Raw genomic sequence first — 12,655 nt, 5'->3', positions numbered from 1 at the left:
ACTTTCAGGAGATGGCCACAGTGAAATGAATCAGGTCTGGTTCTTGTGGCCCAGGGACTATCTTGATCTAGAAGCTGAGAGGTCCCCCTTGGTGCAATGGCCGTGGAAGGAAGAATACCTTAAGGGGGAAGGTCAAAGACTTTCTGGAGGAGGTGACCCTTGAGCTCAGTAAGCAAGGGTACATAACATCTAGTAACCCCCTAGTGTTGAAATAAACCCATCAGATGAATAAAGAGAATTCCAAGCAGAGGGAAGCTGGATCTGGTAATCTGCTCTGAGGACAGTCAACCTGCAAGCTTCCTTTCATTCAGCACATGTTCATTAAAGAACCCACAATACAGACAGCACCACGGCTGTGAGGAACAACTCATAGTGAGGGGCACAGAGAAAACGAAAGGATGAGTCAAGGAAGAAAGACTTCTCAAAGAGGTGCCTGAATCAGACCTAAAGGGTTTATGGGGGCTAGTTGGGTCTCCCATTTCCTGGATGTCTGCCTTTGATCATGCTCTGTGCTGGACAGTAAGGACTCAGAGAATGACAGTGCCTTGCTGGAGGGCAGAAAGATCATGGATGAAAGTTCTGAAAGTGCTCCATGCTGCCAAGGAGAAGAGTCAAACCTCTGTGGACTCAGATTTCTTCTGGGCATCTGGGGGCATTCTCATGGCCTTGGTTGTGCCTGCCTCTCTCCCTTCCACCCTGACCCTGTCCTGCAGGACACCTTGGTCTGTTTCCTAAGTGACTCCCTCATACTTGGGCCTGGCATCCTGGTGGCTTCCACCCCAATTGTGAGCCACGGTAATGGATCTGATTTTTAAAAATTGGGGCAGAGGGCAATCTTTTGTGACCAATTTCTGGCCCCAAGGACAGGAGTCTTAGGTATCCGAAGTCCCTTTGGTTTCCACCTGAGCACTGGGTCCCTTCCATGGAGTGGAGCATCCCAGACTTAGTGGGCCAGGGCTGGTTTCTTGGCATCCCTGCTGGTAGGGTCAGCAGGACAGGTTGCTTGTTGGGTTGCAAGAGAGATCTGTTGGTGACCCATCACTTTCACTGAGGAATGGGAGCAGGTAGGAACCAGAGTGGGCAAGAGTGCGCCATGTATGCTGCAACGGTGGGAAAAACAGGCCTCCACCCTTGGAGGTCACAACCTCGTATGGGAGGGAGGTGGGAAATGTACAGCATGCTGTGAGGACAAGTTTCTGAAGGTGACTATACTAGGCCAAAGTATTCTTGCCTTGAGAACCCCATGAACAGTATGAAAAGGCAAAATGATAGGACACTGAAAGAGGAACTCCCCAGGTCAGTAGGTGCCCAATATGCTACTGGAGATCAATGGAGAAATACTCCAGAAAGAAAGAAGGGATGGAGCCAAAGCAAAAACAATACCCAGTTGTAGATGTGGTGACAGAAACAAGGTCCGATGCTGTAAAGAGCAATATTGCATAGCAACCTGGAATGTTAGGTCCATGAATCAAGGCAAATTAGAAGTGGGCGAACAGGAGATGGCAAGAGTGAACGTCAACATTCTAGGAATCAGCAAGCTAAAATGGACTAGAATGGGTGAATTTAACTCAGATGACCATTATGTCTACTACTGTGGGCAGGAATCCCTCAGAAGAAATGGAGTAGCCATCATGGTCAACAAAAGAATCTGAAATGCAATACTTGGATGCAATCTCAAAAATGACAGAATGATCTCTGTTCATTTCCAAGGCAAACCATTCAATATCACAGTAATCCAAGCCTATGCCCCAACTAGTAATGCTGAAGAAGCTGAAGTTGAATGGTTCTATGGAGACCTACAAGACCTTTTAGAAGTAACACCCCAAAAGATGTCCTTTTTGTTATAGGGCACTTGAATGCAAAAGTAGGAAGTCAAGAAACACCTGGAGTAACAGGCAAATTTGGCCTTGGAATACAGAATGAAGTAGGGCAAAAGCTAATAGAGTTTTGCCAAGAGAACACACTGGTCATAGCAAACACCCTCTTCCAACAACACAAGAGAAGACTCTACACATGGACATCACCAGATGGCTGACACCAAAATCAGATTGATTATATTCTTTGCAGCCAGAGATGGAGAAGCTCTATACATACAGCAAAAACAAGACTGGGAGCTGACTGTGGCTCAGATCATGAACTCCTTATTGCCAAATTCAGACTTAAATTGAAGAAAGTAGGGAAAACCACTAGACCATTCAGGTATGACCTAAATCAAACCCTTTATGATTATACAGTGGAAGTGAGAAATAGATTTAAGGGACTAGATCTGATAGACAGAGTGCCTGATGAACTATGGACGGAGGTTTGTGACATTGTACAGGAGACAGGGATCAAGACCACCCCCATGGGAAAAAAATGCAAAAAAGCAAAATGGCTGTCTGAGGAGGCCGTACAAATAGCTGTGAAAAGAGAAGCAAAAAGCAAAGGAGGAATGGAAAGATAGAAGCATCTGAATGCAGAGTTCCAAAGAATAGCAAGAAGAGATAAGAAAGCCTTCTTCAGCGATCAATGCAAAGAAATAGAGGAAAACAACAGAATGGGAAAGACTAGAGATCTCGTCAAGAAAATTAGAGATACCAAGGGAACATTTCATGCAAAGATGGGCTTGATAAAGGACAGAAATGGTATGGAACTAACAGAATCAGAAGATATTAAGAAGAGGTGTCAAGAATACACAGAAGAACTGTACAAAAAAGATCTTCATGACCCAGATGATCATGATGGTGTGATCACTTACCTAGAGCTAGACATCCTGGAATGTGAAGTCAAGTGGGCATTAGAAGGCATCACTATGCACAAAGCTAGTGGAGGTGATAGAATTCCAGTTGAGCTATTTCAAATCCTGAAAGATGATGCTGTCAAAGTGCTGCACTCGGTATGCCAGCAAATTTGAAAAACTCAGCAGTGGCCACAGGACTGGAAAAGGTCAGTTTTCATTCCAGTCCCAAAAAAAGGCAATGCCAAAGAATGCTTAAACTACCGCACAATTGCACTCATCTCACAAGCTAGTAAAGTAATGCTCAAAATTCTCCAAGCCAGGCTTCAGCAATACACGAACCATGAACTTCCAGATGTTCAACCTGGTTTTAGAAAAGGCAGAGGAACCAGAGATCAAATTGCCAACATCCACTGGATCATCAAAAAAACAAGAGCATTCCAGAAAAACATCTATTTCTGCTTTATTGACTATGCCAAAGCCTTTGACTGTGTGGATCACAATAAATTGTGGAAAATTCTGAAAGAGATGGGAATACCAGACCACCTGACCTGCCTCTTGAGAAATCTGTATGCAGGTCAGGAAGCAACAGTTAGAACTGGACATGGAACAACAGACTGGTTCCAAATAGGAAAAGGAGTACATCAAGGCTGTATATTGTCACCCTGCTTATTTAACTTCTATGCAGAGTACATCATGAGAAATGCTGGGCTGGAAGAAGCACAAGCTGGAATCAAGATTGCCAGGAGAAATATCAATAACCTCATATGCAGATGACACCACCCTTATGGCAGAAAGTGAAGAGGAACTCAAAAACCTCTTGATGAAAGTGAAAGAGCAGAGTGAAAAAGTTGGCTTAAAGCTCAACATTCAGAAAACTAAGATCATGGCATCTGGTCCCATCGCTTCATGGGAAATAGATGGGGAAACAGTGTCAGACTTTATTTTTTTGGGCTCTAAATCACTGCAAATGGTGATTGCAGCCATGAAATTAAAAGACGCTTACTCCTTGGAAGGAAAGTTATGACCAACCTAGATAGCATATTGAAAAGCAGAGATATTACTTTGCCAACAAAGGTCCGTCTAGTTAAGGCTATGGTTTTTCCAGTGGTCACGTATGGATGTGAGAGTTGGACTGTGAAGAAAGCTGAGGGCCAAAGAACTGATGCTTTTGAACTGTGGTGTTGGAGAAGACTCTTTAGAGTCCCTTGGACTGCAAGGAGATCCAACCAGTCCATTCTAAAGGAGATCAGTCCTGGGTGTTCTTTGGAAGGAATGATGCTAAAGCTGAAACTCCAGTACTTTGGCCACCTCATGCGAAGAGTTGACTCACTGGAAAAGACTCTGATGCTGGGAGGGATTGGGGGCAGGAGGAGAAGGGGACGACAGAGGATGAGATGGCTGGATGGTATCACTGACTCGATGGACGTGAGTTTGAGTGAACTCTGGGAGTTGGTGATGAATAAGGGAGGCCTGGCGTGCTGCAATTCATGGGGTGGCAAAGAGTCGGACACGACTGAGCGACTGAACTGAACTGAAGCTTCTTTAAAGTTTTATTGTCTTAATAAAATTTGGAAAAAATTTGGCCATTGTTTTGTCAATTTTTGTCACCCCTCCTCTCCTTCTGACACACAGACACACAGTTTGACACACAGTCCAACAAAGGCAGACATTTCAGTCATGTCCGACTCTTTGCGACCCTCTGGACGGTAGCCCACCAGGCTCCTCTGTCCATAGGATTCTCCAGGCAAGAATACTGGAGTGGGGTGCCTTGCCCTTCTCCAGGGGATCTTCCCAATCCAAGGATTGGACCAGCGTCTCTAGTGTCTCCTGTATTGACAAATGGGTTCTTTATCACTAGTGCCACCTGGGAAGCATTGCCCCAAAGATCAGTAATACTCAAATTTTTTTTCAGTCTTTGAATGGCTGACAATTTATTTTCTGAATATCAGAAAATTGTGAATTTACACTGTTGATTGTTGGATTGTTTTATTCCTGTAAGTGTGGTGTTAGCTTTTATTTCTGGCATGAGTTTTACTTGGAATTAGTTGGATCTCTTTGAGGCTTACTATTTTTCTCCCTTTATTGTTGTTCAGTCACTCAGTTGTGTCTGACTTTTGACGACCCTGTGGACTGCAGCACACCAGGCTTCCCTGCCCTTCACTATCTCCTGGAGTTGGCTCAAACTCATGTTCATTGGGTCGGTGATGCCATCCAACCATCTCATTTTCTGTCACCCTCTTCTCCTGTTGTCAATCTTTCCCAGCTTCAGGGTCTTTTCCAGTGAGTCAGTTCTTCTCATCAGGTGGCCAAAGTATTGGAGCTTCAGCTTCAGCATCAGTCCTTCCAATGACTATTCAGGGTTGATTTTCTTTAGGACTAACTGGTTTGGTCTCCTCGCAGTCCAAGGGACTCTCAAGAGTATTTCTGCAGCACCACAGTTCGAAAGCATCAGTTCTTTGTAATGCAGCCATCTTTGTTTGTCGTAACTTTTCTGCCAAGGAGCAAGCGTTTTCCAATTTTGTGCCTGCAGTCACCATCTGCAGTGATTTTCGGAGCCCAGGAAAATAAACTCTGTCACTCTAACTTTCAAATAATGAATGACAACTAGATTTCTTTTCATATATTTATTTCATATATTTTAGCATTCAGTTACTTTAGTATTGAACCCTTTTATTTTACCCTCGCTGGCTTCCCTGGTGGTTCAGATGGTAAAGAGTCTGCCTGCAATGCAGGAGACCTAGGTTCGATCCCTGCATCTGGAAGATCCCCTGGAGAAGGGAATGGCAACCCACTCCAGTATTCTTGTCTGGAGAATCCCATGGGCAGTGGTGCCTGGCAGGCTATAGTCCATGGGGTCGCAAAGAGTCAGACATGACTGAGCGACTAACACATTTATGGTCTATTATTCTTTAATGTGAATTATCTGTTTATGATTTTGTCCATTTTCCCCTCTTGGTTTTGGTGTATTCTCCCCTCATTTTTAGAGTTTGAGTTGTCTTTTGATTTTATCTACCATCTATATGTATACTTACAGCCGTGTAAAAGATTTTTATTTTCATGCAATCAATTTTCCTCACCTACTTTTATCGCGTCTGGATTTGAGTCATAGTTAGAACCCTTTGTCTAAATTCTGGTTATAACACAAAAACATGGCGGCGGCGGGGGCGAAGACGGCGGGGGCGACGGCGACGGCAGCGGCGTTGAACAAGGCGGTGGGGGTTCCTCGGTGCGACTGTCAGGCGGTATAACGAACTGTAAACTTCAGAAATATTCATATATGTATACATATATATATATCAAAATCAAAGATGGGTGAGAAGAAACCGGAGCCTTTGGACTTTGTGAAAGATTTCCAGGAATACCTAACTCAGCAGACCCATCATGTCAACATGATTTCTGGATCAGTTAGTGGGGACAAAGAAGCAGAGGCTCTTCAGGGAGCTGGAACAGATGGTGATCAAAATGGACTTGATCACCCATCTGTTGAAGTTTCCCTGGGTGAAAACTCAGGAATGTTAGTAGGCGGGTTTGAAAGGACCTTTGATGGAAAGCTCAAGTGTCGGTATTGCAACTATGCCAGCAAAGGCACCGCCCGGCTCATTGAACACATTAGAATTCACACAGGTGAGAAACCTCATCGATGTCACTTGTGTCCATTTGCATCTGCCTATGAGCGTCATCTGGAAGCCCACATGCGTTCCCATACAGGAGAAAAACCATACAAATGTGAATTGTGTTCCTTCCGCTGCAGTGACCGAAGCAACCTGTCCCATCATCGAAGGTGCAAGCATAAAATGGTACCAATTAAAGGTACTAGGTCTTCCTTAAGCAGCAAGAAAATGTGGGGGGGTTTACAGAAGAAAACCAGCAACCTGAACTATAGCAGAAGAGCACTCATCAACTTAAGCCCACCTTCCATGGTGGTTCAGAAGCCAGACTACCTTAATTTTGTGGGATTTTACCCACAAAATCCCAAATATCCAGACTGACTCCTATGAAAGTATGGCGAAAACGACACCAACTGGAGGCCTGCCAAGAGACCCCCAAGAACTCATGGTCGACAACCCTTTAAACCAGCTCTCAACTCTAGCCAGACAGCTGTCCAGTTTGCCACCTGAAAACCAAAACCCCGCGTCCCCTGACGTAGTTCCCTGCGCCGAGGAGAAGCCCTTCATGATGCAGCAGCCCTCCGCCCAGGCAGTGGTTTCTGCCGTGTCAGCAAGTCTTCCTCAGAGCTCCTCTCCCGCCAGCCCCGAGCCTCGGCCGCCACACGGCCAGAGGAACTGCAGTCCGGTGGCAGGGCCGAGCAGTGAGCCAAGTGCCCACACAAGTACTCCAAGCATGGGAAACAGCCAGCCGAGCACTCCAGCTCCCACCCTGCCAGTCCAGGGCCCGCAGCTTCTCCACCACTGCCAGCACTGTGACCTGTACTTTGCCGACAATATCCTTTACACTATCCACATGGGATGTCATGGGTATGAAAATCCTTTTCAGTGTAACATATGTGGGTGCAAATGTAAAAACAAGTATGATTTTGCCTGTCGTTTTGCAAGAGGGCAGCATAACCAACACTGAACACAATCACACTCTGCTCTCCTCAGTTGGCCTTTTTGTGTTTTGCAATTTACTGTTGTTTTTTGTGGGGGAGGGGTGGGGTGGTGTCATCCCTAATAAGGTGTCTGCTCATTTAAAGTTTTATACGTATAGAGTATGAGTTTGACAGTGGAAACAAAATGTCTGTTTTCTTTTTTCATAGAAGCCTCATCAGGGTCATTTATGTATTAGAAGAATTGGACACATTGGTATCTTAATTTTTTTCCTTTCATTTAGACATTTGAGAATTTGAGTGCAATCATAATCTTACAAGTGGTTATTTAAATTTCTCACATTTACAGTCCATAAAAACGTCAAGGCTGATGGATACTCTTGGTATTTCAACATCTAAATTACAGCTAGGTGTTATTTCTGCCATAATTTCAAAATGGTAGAATTAATTACTTTCTCTTTCAAAATCTATTCCAACTTATTTCAATGATATTTAGAGGAATTGCCTTTGAAATTGCCCTTAATTAAAAATTAGTTAACATAGCTTAGTTGAATATTTCAACTATTACCAGTTGAAATAGTTTAATTTCAACTGGTAATAGTAAAGCAGTATCAGTGTAGTAAACCTTTCTTTTTTCCATAAGGGCAAATGTAAAACATTTAATTCTTTTAAAATTAAAGTTATAAATATATGAAGTAAAAGTTCTGAAAATAAATGAAACTTTAAAACTGTAAATTGAAAGTGGAGTTTAATATTTAAAATACCTGCTTATTCAGCTTCTAGTTTAAACACAGCAGTTTTCCATTGTATTCTTTTTATTGTAATTTATTTTAAAAACTACCAGTAAGTACTCCAGAACACTAGAAATATCAGAGGGTTATCTATGAAGATGCCTTTTTTCCTTTTAATTTGAATTTTTCATTTAAATCTTCATTCTAATGTTACATATGAATTTTACAACCAAACTGAGAATCTGTTATTCCTTCCATTCCTTTGATGACCAAAGAGGTACAGTGGAAGTCATCCATCTTATTCCTAGGAAATGTGGTCCTTCCAAAAAAAAAAAAAAAAATCTGTAGTTTCCTTTTCCTGCCTTCTATCCATTTATTGCCCATAATTTTCAAGAAAAGGTAGATATAGAAACAAATGGGAAAATGTGTTGGTGAAGTAACATTTACAAAAATGAGAACATATGTCCACAACGAATTCTATTCTCCTCTTCAGAATTGGCCATTTAAGATATTTTCTGTGAATTCAAGTTATAACACTTACTTGCAGTTTTGCCAGTCTTTCATGTACATACAGCAAGAAAACTATATGAAAACTGTGAACTGAATCGTCGCCTTAGTAGAAGAGGATATAGATATAAAAATGCATTTAAACATATTTGTTTACAAAAATAAAACTTGCTATATAAATCTAGAATAATTTTGAATAGGAGGCTGTTGTTTTTATATTGTGTAATAACTAGCTTACTCTGAGGACAGCTTGGTCAAACAATAAGATATATTGTTACTAACTGTTGGTTTCTGTGTACTTTGCAAAATTTTTATTTTTAATTTGGTTCAAATCTTGAAAGTGTTACTAATTGGCTTCTTAAAGCAAACATTTTAATTATTAAGCATTAACTAAAAAGGACTTCTACTCTTAAAGTAAGTGAAAGGGAAATATTGGTGGTATCTGTCCACAAAAACCCCCAAGTGCCAAGTTAATGGATATTTTGCCCCCTCTTCCAAATACTACAAAGCCATTAAAATGAGTTCTTGTGGTTTAATCTAGTCTCCACTGCACTGTGGAAAGAGCAGCACTGAGGAGTTTCTCTAGACAGCGCTCCTTGTCAGTCTGAGGCCTGTGAATCTCCAGTCTGCAGTCTCTTCTGCTCTGTTGCTTGGAGTTCTTGCTCCTCGGATCAGTTTTAGAGCAGCCTTTTGCAAATGTGTAACTTGACCCTCGTATGTATATACTGTCAGAAACAGGGTGCTGTCATTTGGATGCTTTTGTATTTATTTTTTTCTTCTATTTTATTCTTCATATAAAAGCAATACCACAAAATAGAAAATGGAAGTTTTCATTAAACAAAAAGGAAGAACTCTCATGTTAAAACCAGTTTATTAACTGTATATTCTGGGCCAAACAGTGACAAATATGGTGGGTTGTTTTTGTTTTTTTTTTTCTGACAATTAAATATGCTTTGAAAGAGCATTTTAGTTAAGATAATTTTTTCATAATTACAAACTAGAATGTATAATGTTAAAATTCCTATGACTTAAAGAGCATAGTTGTATTCCAAAGGTATCAGTGCTTGAAAGCTACAGTTAATTCTAAATGCACTAATGTTTTTGAAGCAAATCTAACTTAGAAACTTTTTTAGTATTGTATATTTAAAAATATTTAGGATTTTATTTAAATTTTTTGAGAATTCTGTATTGGAAAGATATTATCTTCCATTAAGTATTGAATATGTTTCTCCCATTTTATTTTTAATCATATATTTTATAGAAATGAGTTGAGAAAAGTTTAACATGCACTATTTATAATACTTTGCTGATAACAGGCAATGTTTTGAAACTAAATTTATTTTTGTTCAGTGAACATAAGTTTAGATTTTTAAAGTTGGTAGATAATTTATCTCCACTAATATTTTTTTAAGAAACTATGATGAGATTAACAGGAAATAATTTTATTTCAGATTTTTATTAATATAGTATGTAGCTACAACTTCTTGAAACTCAAGTAAAGGCTAGACTTTTACTTTGAAAAAATTTAATTGGATATTTTCCAGTGCTGTCTCATTTTAGAAATGTGTTTGCCATTCATCTGCAGAACTGTTTGACAAAGGGAATATTACCTAAAAAAATGTCTAGAGATAAACCTCATTTAAGTTCTACAAAAATATTTATCAAATGGAAATATTATTTTTAAGAAATTCCCTGCTAAGGACTTTTCATTAAGTAGTCTTAGAGGTTATATTATTTCTTGAACTTGGTTTCATTAATATGTACTTTGATGTAAAGAACGTATTTTGTATGTAAAATATAAAACTGGAGTATGGTTGCAGAACACACTATATTGTTTAGGGATTCCTAAGAGCAGTTTAATGCTGAAATAACTTTATCTAGTATGCAGTTCATATTGTGAATGAAGCTTTGCTTTTGTAATGTATGAATAAAAAAATCACACTTTCTAAAAAAAAATAAAATAAAATAAATTCTGGTTATAGAGGAATTCACCTATTTTTTTCCTAGTAATTGTATCTTGAATATTTTACTTTTAGATTCTCGATCCATTTGAGATTACTTTTACTTATGAAATCAGCTATAGATCTAATATCAGCTTTTGCTAGTAGGCTAAGCAGCTATCCCAGAACAGTTTCTTTTCTTTCTTACTTATTTTGGCCATACCACTCAGCATGTGGGATCTTAGTTCCCCGACCAGGAATTGAACCCGTGCCCCCTGCATTGGAAGTCCAGTCTTAACCCCTGGACTGCCAGGGAAGTCCCTCTTTAAAAAAAAAAAATCTGATTGATTGATTTTTGGCTGCTCTGGGTCTTTGTTGCTTCGCAGGCTTTCTCTAGTTCCGTTGAGCAGGGGCTATCTGCTAGTTGCCATGTGGGTTCCTCACTGCAGTGACTTCTCTTGTTGCAGAGCACAGGCTCTAGAGCACAGGCTCAGAACTTGTGGCACACAAGCTGGTTACCCCACAGCAGGTGGGATCTTCCCGGGCCCAGGATCGCACGTGTGTCCCCTGCACTGGCAGGCAGATTCTTAACCACTGGGTCACCAGAACACCCTCAGGCCCTCTGCTAACTCCCAGGGTTGTCTCCTCTGACTCCCCCAACACCACAGCCCTCCCACCGTGGACACTGTGTATTCTGTGCCTCAGGCCCACACAGGCACCTCCCTTCCCTCCATTCCCAGAACTTCTTAGTTCATTTTTCTTCCAGTGATTTGTTACTTTCATACTTATTTCTCCAATATCCTTGTGTCTATTTTTAGGCTTTCTATTTTATCCCATTGATCCATCTCCTCATCCACTGGCTCCACATTACTATTTGTTGACCTTGCAGCCAGAGCAGAGCCCGGTGATCACCCTCCCGCAGCCCTGTCAATGCAGACACTGCACACTGCGGGCCTCCCACCCACACCACCACCCTCAGGCCCTCTGCTAACTCCCAGGATTGTCTCCTCTGACTCCCCCAACACCACAGCCCTCCCACCATGGACACTGTATTCTGTGCCTCAGCCCACACTAGTACTTGCATTCCCTCTCAGGCACCCAGCCCCTTTCTACAGCTCACCTGCACCCTGGAGGTTTCCCTCCTGCTTGATCAGTGACTGTGGGCCAGCTCTGCTTCTGCAATGACTACAAACCTGCAAACTTGTCTGCCATCCACCTTCTGCAACTATACCTTCTTCAGTGAGATCTGAACCCCAACCTCAGAGAGAGGGTTCATCTTCCAAGCTTATCCTTACTCTTAAGCTTGTCCTAAGCAACAGTTAGAACTGGACACAGAACAACAGACTGGTTCCAAATAGGAAAAGGAGTACGTCAAGGCTGTATATTGTCACCCTGCTTATTTAACTTCTATGCAGAGTACATCATGAGAAACGCTGGGCTGGAAGAAGCACAAGCTGGAATCAAGATTGCCGGGAGAAATATCAATAACCTCAGATATGCAGATGACACACCCTTATGGCAGAAAGTGAAGAGGAACTAAAAAGCCTCTTGATGAAAGTGAAAGAGGAGAGTGAAAAAGTAGGCTTAAAGCTCAACATTCAGAAAACTAAGATCATGGCATCTGGTCCCATCACTTCATGGCAAATAAATGGAAAAACAATGGAAACAGTGACAGACTTTATTTTTTTTGGCTCCAAAATCACTGCAGATGGTGACTGCAGCCATGAAATTAAAATATGCTTGCTCCTTGGAAGGAAAGTTATGACTAACCTAGATAGCATATTCAAAAGCAGAGACATTACTTTGCCAACAAAGGTCCATCTAGTCAAGGCTATGGTTTTTCCAGTGGTCATATATGGATGTGAGAGTTGGACTATAAAGAAAGCTGAGTGCTGAAGAATTGATGCTTTTGAAGTGTGGTGTTGGAGAAGACTCTTGACAGTCCCTTGGACAGCAAGGAGATCCAACCAGTCCATCCTAAAGGAGATCAGTCCTGAATATTCATTGGAAGGAATGATGTTGAAGCTGAAACTCCAATATTTTGACCACCTGATGCAAAGAACTGACTTATTTGAAAAGACCCTGATGCTGGGAAAGATTGAAGGCGGGAGGAGAAGGGGACAATAGAGGATGAGATGGTTGGATGGCATCACTGTCTCAATGGACTTGAGTTTGAGTAAACTCCGGGAGTTGGTGATGGACAGGGAGGCCT

General features: G+C 41.5%; 1 protein-coding gene across 1 annotated transcript; it reads left to right on the top strand.

Annotated features, from left to right (window-relative positions):
* The first annotated feature begins 5,879 nt into the window (after nt 1-5,879).
* LOC102413970 (zinc finger protein Pegasus-like) lies at nt 5,880-7,309 on the top strand. The gene is given in 2 exon segments (XM_025287374.3): nt 5,880-6,672; nt 6,674-7,309. Coding segments are annotated over 2 exon segments (1,266 nt in total). The 5' UTR covers nt 5,880-6,027; the 3' UTR covers nt 7,295-7,309.
* Nucleotides 7,310-12,655: the final 5,346 nt, after the last annotated feature.

This window comes from Bubalus bubalis, chromosome 6 (genome assembly GCF_019923935.1).
Source record: "Bubalus bubalis isolate 160015118507 breed Murrah chromosome 6, NDDB_SH_1, whole genome shotgun sequence".
In the NCBI taxonomy this organism is placed as follows: domain Eukaryota; kingdom Metazoa; phylum Chordata; class Mammalia; order Artiodactyla; family Bovidae; genus Bubalus; species Bubalus bubalis.
Note: the sequence above shows the minus strand (reverse complement) of the source record. Positions and strands in the feature narration are given on the sequence as shown.